The 26,623-nt window shown below is 39.0% G+C and overlaps 1 protein-coding gene across 1 annotated transcript in view; it reads left to right on the top strand.

The window, feature by feature from the left end:
* CLVS1 (clavesin 1) overlaps positions 1–26,623 on the top strand; it is a 156,087-nt gene that overhangs the window by 52,052 nt on the left and 77,412 nt on the right. The window contains exon 3 of the mRNA XM_040995019.1: positions 21,243–21,417. Coding sequence (XP_040850953.1) covers positions 21,243–21,417 — 175 coding nt within the window. The remainder of the gene's footprint in view (positions 1–21,242; positions 21,418–26,623) is intronic.

The following is a 26,623-nucleotide window of genomic DNA, read 5'->3' as shown; positions in this document are numbered from 1 at the left end:
TTTTTAATTTTCACTCAGAGTCAGTAATACACAATTTGAACTAACTTGCAATTCTAGTGTATTTGATTCTAAATACAACTTCAGGTTTGAAAATAGGAAAATAATGAAGAGAAAATAAGAATCTGAATCCAACGTAAACAATGTTAATTAAAGTTTTCATACAGGAGGGATCACAGTAGGGAGGAGCCTACTGGCTCCTCAGCACGCCCCAAACATAGCACAGGTGAACACTGTCAATGTGAAACCCTTAGACTCCATTCAAGTACAACTTGCAACACTGACATACATGCTCTTTGCCATGCAAACCATATTTTTCAGGAAGGCTTAATTTTACCTCTGCATTTAACGTAAACACATTCAACTGAAGCTCCTTTCTTCTTTCCTTCTGAAAGCTTTTGCTTGCTGAGGAGAGTCAAGTATCCTCATGGTCATTGCTTAGTCCCCTCACTGGAGATCTAGGTACCATCTCTTCTAACCAAATGCATTTTCTTCCCTTCCCTTCCCTTGTCTGTTTCCCAGGTGAGCTGCTTGTCTTGCAAGGCTGTGTGTTTGGTATTATCTGAGATTGGGTTAAAACATACTTTTCTCCTTATAACGGTAGTGTATTGCAAGAGGGAATCATTTCAACCAGCCATTAAAAACTTTGGGGACTCTTGAATGGCAGTTTTTATTACTCTAAAGATAAGCTAATGCTGTAATCTGCCATCTTGTTAAGTCACACATACATTCAAATGACTGTCAGAATCTAAGCAGCTTAGAAAATACACATTCACGTTCCCCCCTCTTAGATCATTAAAGTTTCGCTCATGTGTGCAGAAATCCGAGGAAGAACACAGATGAGCAATGCAATTACCACACAGAGCAGAGGACTGAGCTGGTGGAGGCCGCTTGTCACTGTATAACTTCCCATCATCTACAGTGGAGAGGCCAGGATGAAGGTTTTTGAACCTCTCTCTGACCATGGGACTGAACAGAGAGGAGGCCCTGCCTGTCAGACAGACATGGTGAACATGATGGTTCCTGGGGAAAACCTGGGTTATATGAAGCACTGGAGGATATTATATTCATGCTGTCATTTGTCATGGGAAGACATGGCTGGAACCATGGTTAGTTAGAAACCTCCTTTCCTTGTAAATTATTTTAGGAGCTTATTCTCCATCTGGTCTCTTCTTTCCACTTGCTCCAGGCTGAAGTCCTCTCAGGAATTCCCTGTAGCCACTTCTGGAAATTCTGAACAGGGCTTTGTCTATGAAGGCATCACCCAATACTGAACAATCTACCTTGCTCATAATGGGGTTGAAGGTGAGCAACCTGGATTCAGAGGGAGGCACTCTCAGACTGCCCTACCTCCTGTCAGCATGTTATCCACACTGATGTTTACTGAATGGCTTCCCTAGGTCCTCGACTCCCAGGATGTAACTGCTATTGTGCAGTTTCTGTTGGAGACTGACTGTACTCGGGGCTCAGATGAGAGAGGCAGCCTTTGGGTCCTGATTTTCCTCTGTGAGAAGGAGACAAATTCAGCTGGGAGTCTAGCTGAGTGCTTTCCATGGAAACTCCGTGTAGGCTCTGGATGTAACTGGCAGAGCTATACCTGGGTCCTGAAGATAAGCAGGCTGTGGATTCTTTCTCAGAACCTTTGAGACACAGAGGAAAACTCCAGCATACAGAAAAAGGCAGATATACACAAAGGTTCCAAGGACAGTATTTCAGATTATAATCTGTATCCTGGAAGCAAACAAACGAAAGAATTCTTAATGACTTCATTTGCCTTCCTGACACAATGATGTAGATGAGCAACCTTTTGCTCTTTTCTGCCAAACACAGCTGACATTCCTAGAAACGAAAGCAAAGACAGCCAGAGGAGAGCTCCAAGAGGTGGGAAGAGCAAGGTGAACTAGTTTAGAAACCCAAGATTGGAAGACAGTGTAATGGCAGGGAATCTTATACCTTTCCTTTGAAAAAGAAACCTCAAATGAAACAAAAATGTAAATGAAAACGTAACATATGTACATACTTGGATGAATCTAACAGGGAAACTTCTGGCATCAGATACCGATTAGAAATGAACAAGGATAGAATCTAAATTTCTAACACAGGAGTTTAGCAAGAAGTGGAAGATAGTAGATCAAAGGCCCACAAAGAGGGAACAAATGAACAACAGAAATCTATGTAATTAAAAGTGAGAAAACAAGTAGAAAATCAATGTTAACAATTATAGTCTTTGGCAAAACTGAAAAAAGAAAAGAATAAATGCAAAAATTCATCAATATAAAGAATGAAGTATGCCATTTAACTAGAGATATTACAGCCATGAAAAAGTAAATAAGGAATACTATCAGCCACTTTATCCGCATTAAGTCAACTTAGGAAAAACTTGACAGTTCCTTGAAAAATCACATAATAGCAAAACTCAAAGCGAAATAGATAATTTTAATGACCCTATAATTAATTTCTAATTTAAAAGGATTGATTGATTGACTTTTTAATTGATTTATTTGGAAGGCAGACCTACAGAAAGAAGGAGAAAGATCTTCCATTTGCTGGTTCACTCCCCAGGTGACCACAACAGCTGGAGCTGAACTTATCCAAAGCCAGGAACTAGAAACTTCTTCTGTGTTTCCTGCATGGGTGCAGGGTCACAATGGTTTGGGCCTTCCTCTACTGCTTTTCCAGAGAACAGACAGGAAGCTGGATGGGCAGTAGAGCAGCCAGGGTTTGAATCGGTGGCATCCATATGGGATCTTGGAGTTTGCAATGTGAGAATTTAGCCACTGAGCCATCACATCAGGCCCTATAATTTTTAAGTTCTTGGAAAAGAAAAGAAAATGCCAGGTCCACATGATTCCAGTGGGACATTTCAGAAAACACTTAAAGAATGATGAACACCAACTTTAAATGTTTGTCTCAAAAAAAAAAAAAAAAAAAAAGGCAGACAGACCCATTCCCCAATTCATTTGATGAAGCTACCTCCACATTACTAGCCAGCAGAGAAAAATCAGAACAAGATGTAACATCCTTACTCACCTAGTGGAACTGCTAAAAAGAAAACATAATGTGATTCAGAGAAATAGGATCAACATTGCTAGTGGGAATATAAAGCAATACCGTATTTCTGGAAAGTAGCTTGGCAGTTAAAAAATAAATTATACATAACCAATGACCACATTACTCAGTGATTACATCCTCAGACATTTATCTCAGAGTAATCAGAAATGATATTCACAGAAAAGGCTACAAATATTCATACCAGCTTTATTTGTGAATGTAAAGACTAAACTCTTTTCAGAAGCCTTTTGCCAGGTAAATGATTAAACAAACTGAAACATCCACACAATTCAATCCTACTCAACAATAAAAGGAAGAGAGCTTTTTTACATATGAAATAATTTGGATGACTCTGTGGGTAATTATGTTATATAGAAAAAGTCATTTCAGACAGATTATATAACATGGTATTCTATTTAAGTAACGTTTTTGAGATACAGAATTTTAGAAATGAAGGACAGATGGCTGACTGGCAGGTTTTGGAAATGGGAAGAAGACAGAAAAGGGCAACAGATAGGACCCTTGTCCTATTTGGTTATCTTGTGTGTGAACTAAACATACATATATAAACAGAAACATAGATGACTTCAGCCTGACATTATCTCAATTTAAAAATTCTGTTCTTTCCTGCTTCTCCTAACTATGGAGTTGGTTCAATTTCCACCCATATTCATAGTAATTATTCCACTGGCTATGGAAGGCTGGTATGGTTTTCCAGGTCCATTTTTATTGTGTTATTTGGACATTGATACTTGTAGTTGTGTCTGTTTGGCTTCAGGTTTTCTCATTTATAATGATGAAGATTTTGAAAATGCTCTAAAGTTTTGTAGTTTCTTAAAGTCATTGAGAAAACTAATTTGCAATTTCCAAGTAACTGCAAACATTACAAATAATCCATGAAACTGGCACATTTATCTTCCACTTTCAAACAGCAATTTAATAACTCCCCAATTCTTCTGGATTCAGTAAAGAGAGTAAATGCTCTTCAAATATGTGTAAGATGCTGTTTGACTCATCACATCCCTCCTCCTCCAAGCCAGTCATGTCCAGTAAGATCAACATATAATTATATTGTATATTGTGTGCACTCACAGTCTGCACATCCTCTTAGGCCATCCACTGCCAGTATTTAGTTGCATCTTACTTTCTTGCGTGTTTTTCCCCAAGTCAGCCCAACGCCTAGTAGATTTGCTCCTAATACTCTCAGCTGTCCAACAAGCAAATATTATCCAGGCATAAGTTCAATATTTGTTAAGAATTTCATGCATGGCATCTTCTCTCCCTTCCAAAAATATAGTGGTGAAAATCATTACAAAGACTTGGATCAACACACATGTTCCCTCTAAACACAAAACTCAGCTCTGGGAGCACAGTATTTTCTATCCACATCCACGATTGAAGCCTGGATATTGCTTAGATTGTACTAGCAAGTACTAGATAAAGGAAAATAGAATATAAAATACAATATAAAATTCAAAATCTATAAGACAAGTGTATTAAATACATTAGGCACATGAACTTTAAATTAACTATCCTAATGAGTGAAATAGCTTATGAAGTCCTTTTGTTTAGTTAGTCTTAGTTAAATATGCATTTTTCTGTTTTATTTAGTTATATAACCATATTTTCATACAACACTGAAAATCTGTATTATTATGTAAAAGGCTAATCCTTTCTTCATGTTCTAACAGATGCATCTTTTGTTTCCCAAAATTATATTGTAGACACAAAATAAATTATTCTTGAACTTTGCTTTGGGTAATGTTTTTATTTTTTGATTCTGACTTATGACTGTTAGTTACAAATCCTCATCAATTAAAGGCCTAGGATGCCAATCACACTAGCATCAGGAAACTGAGAAGTGCTTGTAAACTTCATCATACCAAATGCATGTGATCAAAATTGTAGACCTTGTAAAGGTGATGTCAACTTAAGAATTGAGAGAGGGAGAAACTGCTTATTGTTATGGAGCAAAACAGAAGCAGGTCTCCACTTAATGGTTCTAGAGAAGACTTAGAATCAATGTCAGTGCAAAAACTCTAAATATCTCTGTGTTGTACAAATGGCCACTTGGGTCATAAAGTACCTTTATAGCTTGTAAAAAAAAATGAACAGGTAGCTTAGTTATTCAGGTAGCTTATGACAAAGTCTGCTTTACTTGTTCTCAGTTCAAAACTTTGTCTAGACCCATGGTAACAAATTAGTGAATCTATGGCTACAATCTATTTCAATCACTGACAAGCCTTGTCTGGTCTTCACAGACATTTGACTTGTCAACTGCTATGCCCTGAATCTGTGGCTAGATCTCAGCCCTTCTAGCCTGAAGTGTCTCAGCTGCGAGTTGAGTTGTGCACTGAACACTGAGAATGGCACACAGCCAGCCCTAAATGTAGCTTGCAACACTTTAGGGCCATTGTGGGTAGGACTGTGCATTTAGATTTGGGGAAAGACCAGAGATGACTTATTCAGGATCTTCTGCTAGAAGGACAGTTGTCCCACTGCTTCAGTAGGCTCTTCTAATCTGAGGGACCAGGGCTTGATGCAGTGAATGGAGAAAAAGTGCCAAAATCAAGTTTTACTTGTGGTTTAGGTGATTTGCAGATCTATTTTCTCCATTTCTACTCAGAAATTCTTTAACTATTAGAAGCATACATCAGGGGCCTGATGCGATGCCGCAGTGATTAAGGTCCTCGCCTTGCACGCCCGGGATCCCATATGGGCACTGGTTCTAATCCCAGCGGCCCCGCTTCCCATCCAGCTCCCTGCCTGTGGCCCAGGAAAGCAGTCGAGGATGGCCCAAAGCTTTGGGACCCTGCACCCGCGTGGGAGACCTGGAAGAAGTTCCTGGTTCCTGGCTTCGGACTGGCATAGTATCGGCCCGTTGCGGTCACTTGGGGAGTGAATCATCGGACAGAAGATCTTCCTCTTTGTCTCTCCTCTCTGTATATCCGCCTTTCCAATAAAAATAAAAAATAAATCTTTAAAAAAAAGAAGCATACATCAGCCAGAAATAAAAAACCTTGAGAAACATGGTTGGAAAAACATTTTTGTGACCATGCATTTAAAGCAGACATGTCAGTCAGTCATAAATTGTGAAAGGTTCTAAATCCTTTGAAGTTTTCTTGGAAAAGAGAAGTACAGATTGAGTCTCTGGAGAAGCAGGGATTGGCAAGGGACCAAAAAAGAAAGAGAAAATCTGGGTAGGAACACAGATTTTGAAGATGCCAGAAGTCTTGCCTGGGAGGACCCTGTTTACTTGCAGACGATTGAGGTGAAGAGGGTTCCCCGATTAAGCATTTCTCCAGTTATTTGCAAACTATAGCAAACAAGTTTTTCCTCCCCATCCAATTTTGGGATTTACTGAGATATGTTTTGAGGGAGTCTTGGGGAAAGATCCCCATACCCTACTCTAGATTTCTTGCGGGCAGACTACGGATGGTTTAGTCACTTAAGTTCTAATCAGTGCCTGTAACTTTGCTATATTGCTTTCCACCAGTGAATCATCAAGCTGTATTTTCTGCTTGTGTGTGGGCTGATATCTGCTTTACGGACTGTAAGAATAAATGAGGGTGATGCATGTGGAAAATGTGGCACGTGTACCAGGCACAGATGAAGTGACCATTAAATGTCATCTCCACTTTTTAAAATTGTTTTTTTAGAACAGCCAAAGAGAAATTCAACTAGACTGACAGTTTCTTTTAGCTTGTAAATCAGTAAGTTCTGTGTCCTTCTGAGATAGATCTTTCCAAGTATATGGGTTGCTTTCTTATAGTATTGGGTGAAGACAAACTGAAGTTCTTCCATTAATTCTTGAAGAATTTGTGACTCCTTCAAATAATACACAATAAGTGCAGTGGTTGATGTTTTGTGTGAGATTTCTTTGGGCTTTTAAGTATGAAAAATTTGCCTGTGAAAAATGCACAATTAGAGGAAATTACTGCATCGATTCAGGATAAATAATAACAGGTCTGCTCCACTTGATAATATCCTGGGCCTCAGTTTCATCCATATAATCTCAAGGTTCCAGATTATGCCCTTTGCAATTAAATCCCTCAAAGGATATTCTCCGAGCTTCATGGAGGTTTCCATTTCACTAGTCCGTACGTTGACACAGCTGGCAGCCTTGATTACAGCAAAAACTCATTAGCCCAAATGGATGTAATAAGTCTTCCCCAGAGCCTGTCTCAAGAAGTACATAGGATCACACTCTAGGGTGAGATGGAAGGAATAACCCAACCCTCATGAAATCACCCTGATAGGGATTCCTTTATCTCATCCACCAGCCTCTCTTCCAGGTTTCAGGTTGATTTTCCTATTTGAGGACATTCATCAAGACAGTTCATGTCAGGGATGCATCCACTGATATTTATTCATTAATATTATAAAAGAAAAATTACTCCCTTGGCACTTATTAAAATGGCAAGAAAAACTATTCAAGAGGATTGCAAATAAGGGTCAAGACTATCATAGGAGAGAGAGATTGAACTCAACCATGAACACACGGTGACAAGTTTGGCTTTATAGCCATAATTGAGGGTGGGGAGTGAATGGAGTATTGTTGAGAGGAATGGATGTGGTATTAAGGAGGCACTGAGTGAGAAGAGCCAGAGGGGAAGAGGTTGCCAATGAACAGGCTTAGTGGAGTTCTTTGCTGAAACTGTGCTATGCAGGCCAGACACAAGCCACAGAGACCTACTTGGTAAAATCAGAGTTCTTGTCAATACTTTGCAAATTTTTGTAGTAAGAGAAGGTCTCTGACAAAACGTGAAAGATGAGAAAGAGTCAGTTCATTGAAGAGAAGGAAAAGAATATTCTAGAGGTGGATGAAGACACAAGAAATGTTGTTGATCCTATACTTTGCTCAAACTCCCTTTGAAGTCAGTGCTTCCTCCTTTAAATGTCTTTTGGGTCCCAGAGCTAGGACAGGAAACAGGACATAGGAGTCAGGGACCTTGCTTTCAAAGGACAACTAAGTACTCCTATTGCCCAGGCATTTCGATTTTCCGTCTACTGTACAGTAGGTGTTGATTAGACTCTCCAAATTTTGTGAAAACCCAGTTATGACTCCTAAACCCCAGCATGCATTTATCACATGTCCCCTAAATGTGAAGCTCTCCATCCTCTCTGCAGCTGAAAATCACCTGTAATTACAAAGGCACCTGCAGGCTCTCGACTGTCCCATTCTTATTTAAATTGGGTATCTGTTGTGGAAGAACCAGCCTCCCTATTCTTCCCAAATGTCCCCAGTACTTCAGCTTATTGCCAGCAGAAGTTATTTACAACATATTTATGTTGCTTCTGGATCACAAGAATTTTGCAGGTGGATGAGTGAAATCAGTGAGTTCTGCATATTGCTGAGGGAGACTGAGAGTTTCATTCCTTTGGGAATAGACAAGAATTAAAGCAAGAGGGAAATCTGAAACAGAACCTTCTGGAGGTTGAGCCATTAGAATTTATTCTTTGGAAAGTAAACTGCTGCTCTGTCTTTGCTCCTTTACCTCAGAGTTTTCCAACGGACAACAATTGCTTTAAATATTAGGATAAAATCCGAAAATCATCCTGTAGCAACTCCTTAAGTGTTGTTCTTTGTGCATTTAAAATATAGAAATACAGAAATTGTATCTCTACATGCAATCATTTTCCAAATTGTAATATTCAGAGTGCAGGCAATTTGGGCCCTACTTTGAAGACAAGTGAATATTGTTGTTTTACAGTATTTCCTGTGGTGCAGCTACTGCTAAGTAGTGGCAATAAATAATAACACTGGTTCTAATTGCATACAGAATTACCAAGTGATAATCTGTGATGTAATTAAGTAAAAGAAACTAATGTTGTCTTTTAACTACTTCCATAAAACAATCCCCAAGAGAAACGTTAATGCTTCTATGGCTGAAGTTACCTGATAGGTTAAAATTAACCTCTAAGCATACTGCATTGTGGGTAGGAAAATTCAGCCATTCCTTTGCTGTTCTTTCTGTTGAATGAAGTACATGAAACTTATGACCATCCTTTCAGGTAATTATTCAGGTATCAAATGTTATCTTTTTATCCTTCTTAAGTCTTAAAATTACATAGCACAAAAGTAGGTCTCTACTAAAAGAGGGTCATTCAGAACTCCCAGTCAACCACCTTTACTTCAAGGGAGCAGGAAGAGGGCACCACCACCACTACTCCTGAGTCTGTGTGCTGCCTGACTTGGGTAAGGCTAGAGTGCAATGGGTGTGCTTGTGGACCCTCTTCTGTGGCTGACTACATCTGACACTATTGATTGACATTGATAGAGCATTCTAGTCTGTACAGCTCTTCAAGGTGATGTGCCTGCTTCAGGGATGGGAAAGTGCAGGTAACTCTTAAATGTTTTTCCCCCTTTTCTTATGAAAACAGGTTTAATTTGGTTTTAGAAAGCTGATCAAGCCACTTGTCATTGTTGTTATTTGTGAGCCATCATTAACCATTAAGGTGGTTGAACAGGTTTTCCTTCTTAGTCCTGAACTCAAAAGTGTTTTAGTCAGTAGTCAGCATCTCCTTGAGCCTGAGAACTGTTGAAGTCCCAGCAACCTTTCACCTTATCCCTCTGAGAATCCAAAAACACTGAGCTGTCATGAGAAAGACAAGATAGTTTGAAGAGTACTAGGCAAGTGGAAGAATGCAGACCTACAAATCAGCTAGAAAGCTGCATTTGTCAAGGTAGATGATAAAGTTGCTCTGACTACACGACCTATGAAAGTAAGACTTCTCTTTCCATTATATACTGACTTCCTGTTCCCTTCTGCTTTAGTATTTCAAGAATTTGATTGTTTACTGCTGTTTCATTGGCTTATGGTTAGGAAGATGAGGATGTTTTTAAAAGAAGAAACAATAAACAAACTTTGAAAATGTGAGATTGTAGATATGTAAGTTCAAGAGTTTAATTAAATCTTCTCATGTTTTAATTACTCATAATTTTCAGGATTCACAATTCCAATAATAAGAAACTAAACTCAGAGACAAGATTTCTCTTGGTTGTAAAAATTTTGTTATTCTGCCAAAATATATTAGTGTTTTTATTAAGTATATAAGTATAGAGTTTTCATTGGAGGTAGGAATTTTCTGAATTAATTAAAATTATGAGACATTGCACATGTCCAACTCAAATAACAGATGCACCTTCCATGAAATGCAACAGCTTTGAGAGTTGTTTTCTAATGCACATTTAATTCAAGTTGCCCTGCACATTATTGCCAAAGTTGATTCTTTCTGAGGTATTTTTTGATTCCATAAGTGATTGCAGAATAACACTAGAAGGGTAGAGTTCAGGAGTGTGAAATCATTCAAAGCAATGTAGTACCATGGAATGGATATTTCCATAAAAAGCCTTCTCATTGTATTTCCAAATTTCTTATCTTTAAAGTGATTTTCTGGTTGAAAAGTGGGAGACAGGTTCTGGAGAAAGACTATTCCATTTCAAGACATGGCAAGTGTATTATCAGGAACCCAATATTACTAATTACAAGACCAGGAAGTCCCAAGTGAATTCCATTGACACCTACCACCATTTGAGACCGCAGTTAGGCTGGTAGGATCCTTGCATCGTGCCTACTCTCAATAAATCCTTATAGAATGAATGATGATACATGTTAAAATCTAAGTATATCGAGTATCTGATTTTGGATGTCAGTTTGCAGAGAGTGTGTGTATTGTCTGTCATCAGTTACAAGGTCACTTTAACTCTCTGGAGCAGAAACCAAAGCACCTGAAGCCTGGTGCCTTGTTTGCAGCTTCTATAGGTAGAAAAGCTCTGTTGTGTGTCTTGGCCAGTGTGGAGATACTAAAATCAGTGCTTATTTATATGGATCAAGCACTCATTTGCACTCTTGAGACTCTTCCTTGTTTATACTTTTCTGAACTTTCTCACCCTAGGGAATTATCTATCAGAATAGACAGGCATGAAATTAATTTTTCAAATTCATTTAGGAATGAATAGAATACCCATAGCTCACTTCTGTTGGAGCTTTATTTTATTTTCATTTTATTTCTTCTATATATTTTGATTCTTGTTTTAATTCTTCTATACATTTTAATTCCCTATTGACACTGGTGCCTCCAGAGTATAAAATAAAACTGTCCCAGAACATTCCAACTGTGTACAGTGCTATTTAGGGACCAATTCTTCCCACCAAAAGCTAAGAATCTCAAGGCTCATCAGTGTTTCTGTATGCGAGCAGCTCTCCTGTATTTTACTGTCTTAGATTATCCTTTTCTTATGCCTTTATTACTTTATTCATGATCACACTTATCTCATGTGAATGCAAGAATGACACTTTCTTAAACATAATCAAATGTGAAAGCCTCACTAACATTCTTCCTCTTGATTCCATCGTTCCTAAAAGCAAAATGAGTTATGAATATGAGTTATGATAGAAAAGTGCTTAATGACATATATTGGATATCAATAATGCACAAAAACAATATGTAAGAATATGGAATTTTACCCACTATTAATTTGAGAGTGAGTTTTGTCTATAGTCAGTGTTCTAGGGTTCCCAGATGGTTGTTAAATTTGCCCTCCTTCCATTCTTCACCAAGAACCACTTGTTGAGCGTCTACTTATACTATGTGTAATCACTGATTGTTTCCAGGGATTCTAAGGTAAATGCATGGCATTTCCAGCTCTAATGGATCCCATGATCTAAGCTAAATGGAAACATTTTCCTATGGTATGAACAGATCTAAAATATTCCCTCCTGTGGATGTGACATCTATGAATGGTGGTATTTCAACTTAATTGAGTGTAGGACTGCAGACTTCACCCAGCCATATAACTCTAGATAACCCCAATGTCAAACAATGTTAATACTAATTTTGTGGCCCCAGTGTGCAATGCTTCACCTACTGTGCAAGACCTACACACTGCCACAGCCCTTCTCACTTCTCATCTAACAGTTCCCTTGTCCTTAATAGTATCACTGTACTTCCCCCTCTTCACACCCATATTTAATTAATAGCTAAATCTGGGCATATTCCCTCATGGTTCTCACAGATATCTCATTTCCATTCAGCTCTCAGCTACCGTAAGGCTGTCACCTTTTCCTAATTAGGCTTCTTTATTCAGGCCCTTCAGTTCATACCATCCCTGCTGCCAGGTCAAATCTTACTGAAGCTCAGCTTCTGTTACTCCCCTATTCTGGCTAAACAGTCGATCTCCCAGCAAACAGAACAAAGATGAACATATTACATTTCTGACCTTATTTTTAGAAATTATTTCTGCTTACCTTGTTGGCAAGGTAGATTTGCTCACGCTCTCAATAAATGGTGCATATTCTGTTAGTTCTCATCATTGCTTATGTAGTTCCAGTGTGGTAACATAGCATGCTAATCAAGACACTTCTAGTGCCAGCATCCCATATGGGATTACAGCTCAGGTCCTGAGGCTCCTGGACCCACATAGGAAATTCAAATGAAGCTCTTCAGTTTGGCCCAGCCCTGGCAGCTGCAGTCATATGAAAGATAAACCACTAATAGAAACACTCTTCTCCAATGATGACTTTCAAATCAATTAACATGTATCTTAAAAAGTGAAATGTGGGGACTGACGCAATGATATAGCACGCGAATCCCTTGCCTTTGTGCCAGCACCACAAATGGTAGCAGGTTCAAATCCCTTCTAACCCAACTCCCTGTTAATGGTCTGGAAAAGGAGCAGAGGATAGCCCAAGGCCCTGGGCGTCTGGGTCCATGTGGGAGACCTGGAAGAAGCTCTAGCTTCACACTGGTCCAACTGGGCCATTGCAGCCATTTGGAGATGGAACCACTAAATGGAAGCTCTCTCTCTCTATGTCTCAGAATGTCAGAATTGTGTGCTGTAACTCTAACATTCAAGTAAAACAAGCAAATCTATTAAAAAGAGTGAAATGTGCAAAGGACTTTTGCGGATTGGAAAACACAGCCCAATCAAAGGCTGAATTATAAAGATAACCTTCTAGGTCTCATGACTTTCATGATGGTGACAATAACAGGATAATGGGAAGTGTACAATATTCAATTAGGTTGTGGTTAAGAGAACCTATTTTCTCCTTTTGTAGAGCTAAAGCTCTTTAGAAAATGATCTGAAATGGAAATTCAGACTTTGAGCTTCCTAAATGGGTTCAGGTAATGTTATTGGTCGTATGTCACTGTGGTCCTAGGAAAGTCAGTCTTTATTTCTCAGTGGGAGAAAATGTTTGTATTCTGAAAACTTTTGCTTTACAAAGGATGCTAACAAAGATGCTTTGCTTTGCTATTTTAAGATTAATGTTAGTGGGCCTGGAGTGGTGGCCTAGTGGCTAAAGTCCTTACCTTGAACATGCCGGGATCCCATACAGATGCTGGTTCTAATCCTAGTGACCCTGCTTCCCATTCAGCTCCCTTAGGATCCTGCACCTGTGTGGGAGACCCCAAGGAGTTTTCAGGCTCCTGGCTTCAGATTGGCTCAGCTCTGGCTATTGTGGTCACTTGTGGAGTGACTCACTGGACAGAAGATCTTCCTCTCTGTCTCTCCTCCTCTCTGTATATCCGACTTTGCGATTTAAAAAAAATTTTTTAAAAAGAGTAATATTAGCAATAAATTAACCTTTCATTTACTACCGTAGATCTTAGCTAAAAGTTGTCAAATGAGACCAACTTGTCTCAGCATGGATAATCTTCTAGAAAAATGAAGCCTGGGCTTAACTCTGCGCCTGTGACTTATTAGGGTTCATATTTTCAAGAGGAGAAAGGAAGAAAGAGAGAATAAACAAACAAAAAAGAATCAAAGAGGAAGAGACTGACATGCAGGAGATAAAGCAGAGGAAAAAAAAGATTACAAAAAGAATTTTATCTTAATTTCATTCTATCCTAGTCAGTACAGCAAAATTTGGATTTGCATTAACATAAGAATGTAATTCCCTGTAATACTAGAATAATGAGTTGCCTACTGGCATTCATAGTGATAAAGGGAGACTACCTGGCATTCAGAGCCTCTGTATCAGCCAGAACAATGTCCTGAGGACTATTCAGACATCTGATAGCACACAGGGCCACCTTTGTGTGGAGGTTTAGGTAGAAGCAAGCTCAGAATTTTAACTAATTTCAGAATTTGATTTCAGTTTAGGTCACAGAAGCACAACTAAATTGTGTATATTTTATGAAAACAATAGAAGTTTTGGAAGCATCTATGTGTCTGTATGAAAGACAATAATGTATGGAAACAGTTTGGGCAGTCAACTTTTGCCCTAACTGACCCATAACTCAACTGCTTTTTACTGAGTGCATAGCACAAAGGGAATAAAATTCTATAATTTGCAACAAAATGTTTTCACCTAGAAATAATAATAATAATAATATAATAATATGCTTAGTGACATAAGTCAATCCCAAAAGGACAAATATCATGTATTCAGTCTGATATGAGGCAATCTTCATGCAAGATACAAGATCAATAGATATATAAGTAAATGTGCATATACATGTATTTATCTAGAGAAGCTGTATAACAGAGGCAAGTATAATGTGAAGATATATTGCAATATCCATTCTCTACTTTCCAATCAAAGATGGACTCCCAATGAAATTGTTAAATATATCTTGACAATACAATGCTCGACTTCCTACCATAGCCACCCCTACAATGTCATGATGTACTTAAAAAAAAGAATGATGAACTTGTGACTCTTGTTGAAGGACTATACAGTTGTTCCAATGTAGAGGAAAATCATTGGGGGGAGGAAGGGTACAGAGGAGGGTAGAACAGGAAATCACTGAACCTAAGGATCTTTCTTTCTTTCTTTCTTTCTTTCTTTCTTTCTTTCTTTCTTTCTTTCTTTCTTTCTTTCTTTCTTTCTTTCTTTCTTTCTTTCCTTCCTTCCTTCCTTCCTTCCTTCTTTCTCTTTCTTTCTTTTTTTCTTTTTTTCTTTCTTTCTATCTATATTTTTTAATTGGAAAGTCAGATATACAGAGGAAAGGAGAGACAGAGGAAAAGATTGTCCATCCAGTGATTCACTCCCCCAAGTGGACATAACAGCTGGAGCTGAGCCATTCTGAAGCCAGGACCCAGGAGCTACTTCCAGGTCTCCCACATGGGTATAGGGTCCTCGACTGCTTTCTCCGGCCACAAGCAGGGATCTGGATGGGAAGTAGAGCATCCGTGATATGAACCAGTGCCCATATGGAATCCTGGTGGGAGAAGGCAAGGACATTAGCCACTAGGCTACCATGGTGGACTCTGAGGAACTCTTTCATGAAAAAGAAAGGGGGAGGGTGGGGTAGTTTTGGACAAGGCCTGGATCTTGAAATTGTGTAGAGGAGACAGTGATGGTGAAGATAGTGTCCCCTCACTCAAGGGGTTAAGGAAGCAACAGGATGTTTGTCTTTTGACCAATCCAAGCATGCCTCTCCATCTCTGCAAATAAACACCAGAATGCAAATTACTCACAATTCACAGTGACACTGGAATTAAACTTTCAAGTTGTAGTCTGCTGGGATTCTTCTTAATGTTTCTGTGAAGAATAAGCATATATATCATGCTGTGTACATAAACCACACACACAAATGCACATACATGTGCATGCTCTCCCTCTCTCTCTCTCTCACACACACACACACACACACACACACAATTTGCCATCTAAAGTTAATTGCTTTAGATGCATCTTCCCTCCGCTTTATTTCTTCAATGTATATAAAGAAATCATCTGAGTATGTAAAACCAGTTATCAGTTTGGGTGCTAGTGCCTTTAGTTGCTCCCAAGAATTGAAGAAAATAAAGTTAACACCAAATGCACCCATCTGCTCACTTCAGTGGTTAATGAAAGATCTGTTTAATGCCTGCTTTTTAAAATTTTTGAAGTACTTGAATGAGAGTAAAGATGCATTTGTTCAAAGTGTCATTGAAGCTCTTCTTTGTGTAAAGCACAAAAAAGAATATGCATTTACTTCTCTGCTAGCAGAGGGAAACTAGCAGGAGGCATTAAAAAATACACATGTGTGAGGCAATGGAGCATAATCATTAAAATAATAATGTTTGGTGTTAGGTAGATAATAAGTCAAATCCTGAATAAAACATTTATAAGGATTTATTTGTTAAATGATATTATTCATTTTTATTGGAAAGGCAGCTATACAGAGAGGAGGAGAGACAGAGAGGAAGATTTTTCATCCGATGGTTCACTCTCTAAGCAGCTGCAACGGCTGCAGCTGAGCCAGTCTGAAGCCAAGAGCCCAGAGCCTCATTTGGGTATCCCACATGCATGCAGGGTGCTACAGCTTTGGGCTGTCCTCAACTGCTTTCCCAGCCCACAAGCAGGGAGCTAGGTGGGAAGCAGAGCTGCCAGAATTAGAACCAGCATCCATATGGGATCCCAGTGCGATCAAGGTAAGGATTATTAGCCACTAGGCTATTGTGCTGGGCCCAAGATTTATTTTTATCTTATTTTACTTGAGTTACACAAAAAGAGGATGAGAGAGAGAGAGAGAGAGAGAGAGAGAGAGAGAGAGAGAAACTTCCATCTCTGGTTTGCTCTCCAAATGGCTGTAACAGCCAAAGCTGAGCCAGTCCCAAACTGGAAGCCAGTAGCTTCTGCGTCTCCCAGAAGGGTGCAGGGGCCCAAAGACTTGGGTCATCATCCACTGTTTTCCCAAGCACATTAGCACGAAACTGGACTAGAAGTGGAACAACCAGAACATGAATCAATATCCACATAGGGTACTGTTGTCACAAACAGTGGTTTAACTGGTTTTGCCACATTTCTGGCCCCAATATAACCTTTTTCATGATTCTTGAAATCATTGTCCAACTGGAAGAATGGGGAGTATGAAAGTTTGTGTAAAAAGAAAAGATGCGTCCAGGCTGCATGATTGCATTCTTGATGAGCGGCAGAGGAAAGATAAAGTTTGCTCATCTTCCTTAGGTATAGGGTCATTTTTGTTCTAAGATTTTATTTATTTTTCCTGGAAAGTCAGATTTACAGAGAGAAGAAAACAGAGAGACAGAGAGACAGAGAGAAAGATCTTCCATCCTCTGTTTCACTCCTTAAGTGGTCACAGCAACCAGGGCTGAGCTGATCCAAAGCCAGGTGTCAGGAACCTCTCCTGGGTTTCCCATGTGGGTGCAGGGTTCCAAGGCTTTCGAGCATCCTCAACTGTTTTCCTAGGCCACAAGCAGGTAGCTGGATGGAAAGTGGAGCAGCCAGGATATGAGCCGGTGTCCATATGTTATTGCAGACATTTAAAGAGAGGATTTAACCATCAGGCTATGGTGCACGGCCTGGCACAGGGTTTTTTTTTTTTTTTTTCTTTTCTTTTTTTGCCACTGTCTCAAAGAAGGTTCTTTCCTTTTCAGGGACCAAAATACAACAGAGGAGATACAGAAAGAGCATGTTTTCTTCTTTAGTTTGCTGTTAGTGTCAGTGTCTTTTGTAAGAGCAAAACACGTTCTGTATCTATGAGAACCATATAATGATTATTTAATAGTTAACTGTGAAAGCACTTTCTAGAGAAAGGAAGAGGTAAGGGAGCTTGGGCAGGTGCAGTGTTTCTGTTTTTGTGATTTAAAGCATAGATATTTGGGAACAAATTATGTTCAAAAATACTTGTAGTTTATGGTAGATCTTTAAAATTCTTAAGAAAAAAATCATAAACACTTAGTTGTATCAAATATGAGCTCAAGAGATTTCAACACAGAACTGGCCAAAGATCTTCAACTACTAATATCAACAGACCTCTTGCAGCAATAGGAATGCTATGGGAATACACACTGTGATTTAAGAGTAGACTAAGAGGCAATGTACTGCCATCAACACATACCGTCACCATTCCTTCAATAGCATCACTTATAATCAGCAGATCTTTACAGGCTGGCCTAAGCACATAAGAGCCACTTTTTCTTACAGGAGTCCAGCCTTGGGGTTGAAGTCCTAGAATTTCCAGTAAAAAAATCATAAGCACAATCATGTCACCTATGTAACTTAAATATCTTTTTATTTGCCTTTATTTGTACTATGGTATTGAGTTAGATCTTAAAACCCTGGTTAGCTAAGTTGAATGCTCAACTTACAAAAATAACTTCAGAATCTAAAAATGAGTTACTATTCATAATTTCTTTCTTATTACTTACATTTAAAAGATTTTGTTGTCACTATTAAGGCAGAGTTACAAGGAGAAAAGGATGGACAAAGCAAGAGAGAGATCCTTCATTTGGTGGCCAAAACCCTAGTTGGCTACAACAGCCAGAACTGGTCAAGCAATGCTTCTCATCTTTCTCAACTGTGAAGTTTCTGCTTTCCCCCGCTTTCCATACTCTTGTCTTTACAAATAGGTCATTATGCTTAGACCATGCTTAGGGAGTGAGGAAATGTTTTCCTTGTCCTTCAGGTTGAGGAAACTGCTTATTAATTCTAATAATTATTTTAAATTTTAAAAATACGAGAAGATCCCAAAAGTCTAGAGTTTTGTAAATGAAGATGAAGGAAAAGATGCAAAAATCCATATGAGGAAGCCAAGAACTAAGAAAATCAGGTGATGTTTGCAAGAAATGAATGAGGCAGGGATCACACACCCCTAGAGAGATAAAGGCTCATTAGCAAGTACACATCCATCCAGCTTGTTCCTGCCTTCTCAATTCTGGAAACACAAAGCATTTGACCATCTGGAAACTAATATGAAGTCCATAAACCCTTTACTTTTCTCTTGAGATGAATGTAACACCTCCTTCATTTCCAATGGCAAGTCTGCATTTTTGTTCTCCAAAATGCATTGAATGGTTTTCAGATTCTCAGGAAGAATTCAGTGACTGTGAAGTGAAGAGGTATTATTTCATAAATGCCTTGTTGAAGATCTTCCTAATTAGTGACTTCAATCTTTACCATCAACTGAAAGTTCTTTCTTGAAACTCTCCCAAAGACCTGCTTATCGAATGCAACAGTCCTTTGGTATTCTCCTTGTTGTTCTGTTGGATTTGATTGTTTCAGTTAATTTCCTTCTAGTATTAGATAACAATTGCTGTATGCAAACTGTCCCCAACTCAGTGACTTTTAAAAAGAAAGTATTGACATCCATGGTCTCTTAATAGCTAGGCTTGCCAATAACATCCTTCATGAAGAATTAGGGCCACTAGTGCATTAATGTACTCTTGATTTTTGAATCCCTTTATTTATACACAACTATCTCTGCCTCTAACTCCAGATCTGTTTTTCTTTGTAGATAGCAGTATCTATCCATCTATCTATATGTATATATATATATATATATTTAGATCTGCATCCTATCTTATTTATACTATATATATCTAGAGCTTCTCTTATCTTGATCCTTGCACCTTTTATTGTTTCTTTAATTCCTTTACTTTCTAGCTCAACACTAACATAAGCTTTACCTAAGGTTCAGCATTTCAGCCTTGATTTTTTTTCCTGCATAATTCTCTTCCTAAGCAAACTTATCCAGGCTCCAACCCCTGATGCCCCCAATGGTAATTTCCAATTTATCATTAGATAGTTCCGTGTTTTCATCTGGAATTTCCCAGCAAACTTATAGCATTTGGTAAACAAGTTCATTTTAAATAAATGTTTCATCCCTATGTGAAGCATTTGGATTTTCAGATGACTATTTTGATATGAATACAAAGTCAAAACCAGTGAAAACTATATATTATGTATTCGTTATATATATATTAATAGGAATATAAAGTCTCTAAAATAGAAACACAACACATCTGAAAGAAAACAATATGGATTATAGTAACAGTTAAAGCTAGTAAGATTTTTTCATTTTAGGATTAGAGAGCTGGTTATGACTGCTGAGTTTAGAAAGCTGGAAGTGTGTTTTATGGAAAGGTATGCGGCTCCTTAATATACATGATTATTCACAATCAGTGCATTTGGGGGAAGAAAATTTAACTTGATATATGGAAATAATTTCTAGTAAGAACTATAGCAAAATAATTCACTGTGTTTATTTTCATATTTGTCATGGCGTTATCCTAAAAGTCTTGATCTCCCTTGTCCAACTTGCCTTATTGAAATCCTACTCTCCTTACCACCCAGCTATCCTAAGCTATCATCCTGCTGTAAATCCTTTCCTTGATACTAAAATTTTAATCAAGCCCTCTCATCTCATGTTGCTAATCTCCACTCTACTTCAATTAAATCAAAGGTTACTTGAAGATATAAAGAGGACATGTTAATTTGTAAGTTCAAACAGAAAACACAACACTTAGTTTATAACAGGCTTTTGGTAAATCCTCAATGTGGGATCATAGATTTCCTTATTTTTGTTCTGGAGTTACTAGTCTTATTTACAATTTGAGTTGTCTTAATTTTACCAGAGGGCATGATAAATTTTCTAATCAGTTGTCTTTCAAGCTTTTTCTATTCACCAAATAAAAACACCAAATTTATTCTGTAAGGTCTCAGATGTATACCTGATTACTTGCTAGGTTAAATATGGTAGTGAATATGCTGTATCTACATCTGACAATTATTTAAAATAAAGTATCAGCTAGTGATGGGGATTATATCCTGTGTGGGAAGACACACCACACGGGAGAACTGTCACTTTACTTTGTATTCAAGTCAGCCAGTTGTCATAGTTACTGATGTACTCTGATTTCCTTCTCAAATCAAGCCAAGTAGACCTTCAATGAAAATAAACTATTCTTCTGGCTTTATTTTTCTCTGTTCATAATTTGAAGCTAAAAATATCAACTGCATGGATATTTCTCTGCTTTTATCAATGCTGTAAGTATACAAGAGGAATAAAAGAGGTTTAATGAAAATAAGTTTTCTCTGATTGAGATTTCAGTTCATTTGTTCAGCAACGATTCACTGATCGGCTACCTAAATGATAGCCAGCTTATGCCCTCAAGTGTATCAGAATTTTGTGAGGAAGGGAGAGGAGTCAGGGTGTGTTTCGAGGAAGTGCAAGGGAACAGTTAGGAGAGTGCCACGGGAATGCAGAAGAGTGACAGCTTGTGAAGTCTGGGAGAGGACAGGGTCAGATTGATGGAAAGCATTTATCTTCTGGGTCTCTGAATCATTGCACCTGGGAAATACAGTAAATGTGTTTTCAGTTGTGCTGGATACAGGAGAGCCAGGTGACCCGGCAGGCTGGACTCAGGGAGCAGTGGCATGAAGAGGCCAGCACTGCTGCTGGCCGTGGGCTGTCACCCACTGACACTCACCACACCTCTCCTTCTGCTCTGGTCTTAGGAACTCCTTCACAGACATCCTCCGCGCCATCCTGCTGTCCCTGGAAGTCCTTATTGAAGATCCTGAGCTTCAGATAAATGGCTTCATCTTAATTATAGACTGGAGTAATTTTTCCTTCAAACAAGCCTCCAAGCTGACACCTTCGATTCTGAAACTAGCCATTGAAGGTTTGCAGGTACGTTCAACCAGTGTACACCACAGGACTGTCTGCGTCAACACTCTTTATTCTTGTTGTTGCTGCAACCAGAGGAAGAGTTGATTTTCAGAATGGAAAAGGAAATTAGATAAAATATAAAATTTGTGAGTACTCAATACTTTTACTTCTGACAGAATGCTTGCTTCTTAAAATTATCTTTCATTTTCATTAATAACTCTAAACTGCTGTTACCATGTACACAAATTGCCTACAGTAACAGTAATGAAGACAGCTTGAAGAGCTAAGCTTTAGCTTTTCTCATCTGAGAATTCACAAAAATTAAAACAAGGAAACATCTGCTTTATGAGTATGTCCTATATAAAGGAAGTACGGGGATTTTTAGCGTTTCCAGCAGCACTGTTGTGCCCCAGAAACATACCTGATGGATCATCACGTCCCAGAAAGTAATGTTAGTGTGCTGCAGTATTTGTGCTAAACTTCAGCACTTTGGGGCAGAGGAGCTGCATGGGGTTCACAGTGGACAGACTCTGAGACCCCCTCTACTCTATAAGGGTCAATGATTCTATGAAAGGCAACCAATTCCGAAACAATGCTACTTAGCTCCCTGGTGGGTCATAATTGCAGTACACAGTTAAGAGTATAGTGGGAGATTCAGAATTAGCAAATTTATGTCCCTTCTTAACTTTGAAGGAAGATTAATTCAGTTGAGAGATGACTTCCCAATACGTGGCAGTTATGCCTGTGACAAAATACCGATGTTAGACAATTTTCAGATCAGGCAATCATTGCTTATATTCCTCAAAGTGCAAAACTTAAACCTGTTTCAGTAACACTCCATCATCCAGTGTGACATGTAATCAGTGTGCCTTTTTCTTAAAGCTCGGGGTTATTCATATCAGGCCCCCAGAAAATATCTGCACTCCTGATAAATTATTTTCATGAAAAAAATCGGACTTAAAATATGGTGTTTGTTTTAGTGCCAAAAAATTTGGAATCTAGGCATAAGAGACATCTTTCCACAAGTTCATGAAAAAATGTGTATTATAAAGCCATGCATGGATTTAAAGTTTCCTTTATAGGAAAAATTAGCATCTTCTAATTCAAATTTTTCAGGAATTATTTGAGCCCCCTTGTATGTTTATAGACCAGATCAAATTTTATTGGATTCTAATTTCCTGGAAGCAGAGCAGCAGCTCGATGGAGAAGCGGCAGGCACACTCTGCTCCAGGAATGCAAGGTGGTACAGAGTGGCTGCATCACCCAGTGCACCTGGGCTCATGTTTTGCATGGCCACCCTATCGCAAACAGCCTAGTTTGACCTAACATCACAATCCTAGACTTGCTTTTTCTCATTATCAATTGCCTTCTCTCAGCTCTAACTCCTTTTTTCTGACTTCCCCTCCTCTAAACCTCTGAACATCTGATCTTTCTCTCCTAAAATCTTTTATAAAAGAGAGATTTAAAGCAAGATTCATGGCTTATTTTGCACTGCAATTATGCTAACTGTATTTTCATCCATATTTGTACAAGCTTCATGTAATCTTATCTTTTAAAAGAAATCGTTACAAATATAAGTAATTCTGATTCAAGTTCTATGTCTGCATAAGATGTTTTTGTTTTTCTTTTGTTTTGTATGTAGTAAATCAGGAAGAAAATGTCCTTTATCTCACCCTCTGTTCCATTTTTTTTTTCTGTCTGAAAATGTGTGAGTTATATAACATATCCTTTGCTAGATTCACCAGGCTGATGTGTGTCTGTGTCATGCACGTGAATGTATTTTAGATGGTAAAGCTATACACAAGTGTGAATTATTCCTGTGAGAAATATTGGATGGCATGTTGAGGGGGACAAGATGGGCCCCCATTTGGGGGGGGGGCATCTTTTCTTGTCAGGTATCAAGGTCCAGGATAAATTCACGAAGTCCTATTATTCCCATTTAGGAAAAACATCTAGACTGGGTGAAGGGAGCTGAATGAGGTCAAAGTTAGAGAAGAACAAGTACAATAATTAACTCCCCTCCAAAATCACTGGGTGGGACCCTGATTTTACTCTCTCCCTCTTAAGACAAGATCATCCCTCTTGGCTTGTGGAGAGTTTAGGATTATTCTGGATACATTCATGACTGGATTGGGGGTACAGCTTTTTCAAGGAATTCTGTCTGGTGAGGTCTTGGAGCACCAAAGAAGGTACAGTTCCTCCTGACAGGGGCAGACCTACTGGTGTCAGGGAAGCCAGCAGCCTCTCCCTGTAGGAGACAGATGAATCCACTGTGCACTCTTGGCTGTACTGGAGAGGCTCTCAAGGCTGCTGCAGGTATTTCTGCTCTTGCTGCTCAGAAATCCCGTGGCCACTTTGCACTCTGTTGTCCTCTCTCTAGCTTTGGAAGAAAATCAGAACCCATGTTGCTTCACTGATAACACGATGACCTTTCTGCATTGTAAGATTATCTCCAGGTGTCTAAAAAACCTTCTTTCTTTTCTTTTTTTTTTTTATTGATTGCATTGCATTATGTGACACAGTGTTATAGGCACTGCGATTCCCCCCACCCCTCCCCCAACCCTCTCCCCATGGTGGATTTCTCCACCTTGTTGCATTACCACAGTTCAAACTCAGTTGAGATTCTTTCATTGGAAGTAGTTACCAAGCATAAAGTCCAGCATCTTATTATCCTAGTGAGTTCAACGATTTCTTGATGAGACCATCTCTGGTCTGAAGGTAAAGCCAACAAAGTATCATCCCAATCAATTAAAAGCCCCAACATAACATCAACAATAATTTATAACATTATGGCATTAATTGACATGGTATTGATTTACCAATATGTTAATAGGAAAATGCAGGTTCTTAACTACATCCTGTGACTTCTTCATAGACATTTCAATTTTGGTTTATATTCAACCAGGTTCTATACACCTCAAAACTATTCAGCTGTCTCGTGTCTATTTTCATTTTAATAGTTAGCTGTTTATAGTGTTGAAGCATGATTTTGCTGAACTTGGTCATTTTTTGGATGGTCTGAACTGGCTTATAACTCTAGCAAGACATGTGTCATCAGTTTAGGTACAGAACATTTTTTTTAGGAGGGGTGTGCAGAGAAATCCCCAATACCCCAGTGAGGTGTAACTAATCTTTGTGTCCCACTTAGTGAGGTATAAGTGAATCCACGCTGGCCATTTCCTGTCTGATTCTAAGCTTTGCTTGTTGTTGTCTGTCCATTCTAGGTTTTTTGTTTGTTTGTATGTTTGTTCATTTGTTTTGAGGGTTTTCTGGAGTGATCCTAATGGTCATCATGAGAGAGGGTGGGGACCCAGAGCCGGAGCTAGGCGAGAACCAGAAAAAGCTCGCCTGCGAGTCCCAAAGAAAGTTTATTATTCTTCTGTTTCTCCGGAACATTCAGGGCTCCTGGTTGTCATTCCAATGACACTGGTTTCTGCACGGCAGAATTTGAATTTCTTCCATCCCCTGTGGAAGCTCCAGATGGGGGTGGATGACCTCAGAGTTCTTGGCCTCTGAAGGCACTCCTATTCTCCGTGGTCTCCTTGGCAGTTGGGATGTAGTCCTTGGTGTCCGTACTGATAGTCCTTGGTGAGAATCTGGGAGTTTTCAGGGTTGGGATACGAGCCTCCTCCTGTCCACCTGCTCCACTCTGGGATCTTCCCCCTGCTCCATACACATGACCTCCTGTTAAGAGGCTGTCAAGATTGCTCCTGATTTAAAGACCCTTTTTTTTTCTTTTTTTTTTAAAGCTACTAACTGATATAGGCAAAATTTACCCCTTGTGATCACCTGTGTCATGGCAGGGGAATCTCATTAGGGTCTCCATTTGCGAGTCACAAATTTTCAAGAAAGTTCTACAACACACTGTAAGATTTTCTGTTACAAAGGGAAAGATATGCAGGCCTGCAAGAAAAGCCTTACTTTCTCTTATTCACCCTCCTGCCTCCTGTTTCCCCTCTTGGATCCCATTCACCTTCTTGGAACAGGATGCCTGCAGTGGCCAAGGCATTTACTGGACATGTGGAACACTGCAGGAAAGGGTTAGAAATAGAGAACTTGATCTCTGCCATCCCATACTTTGTTAGGTAAGCATGAAAAGTGACTGCAATCACATCATTTTGTGTTTGTTTGCCAGATTTCATGTTTTAACAGTTTATAGAATTTGTCTCAGAGTAACTGCTGCTCAACTCCTGAGGAATTTGAGGCCTTGGAGAACCCCATACATACTTTCACAGACTCTGAATCATAGAACTTCTGAGAGGGAGAGTGGATTTGGGGTTCATCTGAGGTAGCTCACCCTTCAAGCCCATGAGCATCTGTGCCATCTATGGTCTTTTTCAAAGTATTCATCAAAACCTTCTTGTAGAAAACTGAGTTTTAGTCCAATTAATTTGATTATTAATTCTTCATAATGATAGTTATATAACAAGATGATTGGTTGCCAATTATTGCAGATTATGTTCTCCAGGGAGCAAACTTTAAAGAGATTTACATGCAAGAGATTTATTAGGGAGTGTTCTTGGAGTCACATCTTAGAAGAAAAAGCTATGTGTGTTACTCTGCTTCAGTCCAGTGAATTGAAGCAACTGCCTTTATAAAGAGAAAAGATATGTTAGGTCACAGTTTTGAAAATTCAAAATCCAAGATGGAGTGACTCCATTGGTTTGGCCTCTGGTGAGGGCAACAGATATACCAGTGGTGGGAGAACCTATTGGAACAGGTGATCACATTTTCAACCAGATCCAAGGGACAGACAGGATAGGGTGCCATAATCTCACTGGAAGGCATTACGTGTGTACCCCCTAGTAAGTCCTAGCTCTTAAATATTTATGGCATCTCTGGATTCTGATACCTGGGAATCAAGTTTTTAAATATGAATCTTAGGAGAACACTCAATGTCCAAACTGTAGCATTATGGAACGAGATTTGCCTGAGATTTAGTCATCTCCAATATAGGTATCAGGCATCCTGAAGTTGGGTTGATCATTCTGTGCTATCCCCAAATGAGATAAAGGTACTGGGACTTTGTATTCTCTGTTTCTTTGGTCACTGCATGCAGGTTTCCCAGGAAAGGGGCTGTCAACTCTGGACAAATATCTTTCCTCAATCTGATGTTCCAGAGGCAACTGTTACCTAAGAACTCTCTCCTGGGAGCCTCCAAGCATGTGGGCAATGCAACTGTAACTCACAAAAGATGTGTGAAATATACTTTAATGTAAAAACAAAA

Source organism: Ochotona curzoniae, unplaced genomic scaffold (assembly GCF_017591425.1).
Source record: "Ochotona curzoniae isolate NIBS_2020 unplaced genomic scaffold, NIBS_Ocur_1.0 contig_1071, whole genome shotgun sequence".
NCBI lineage: Eukaryota > Metazoa > Chordata > Mammalia > Lagomorpha > Ochotonidae > Ochotona > Ochotona curzoniae.
Note: the sequence above shows the minus strand (reverse complement) of the source record. Positions and strands in the feature narration are given on the sequence as shown.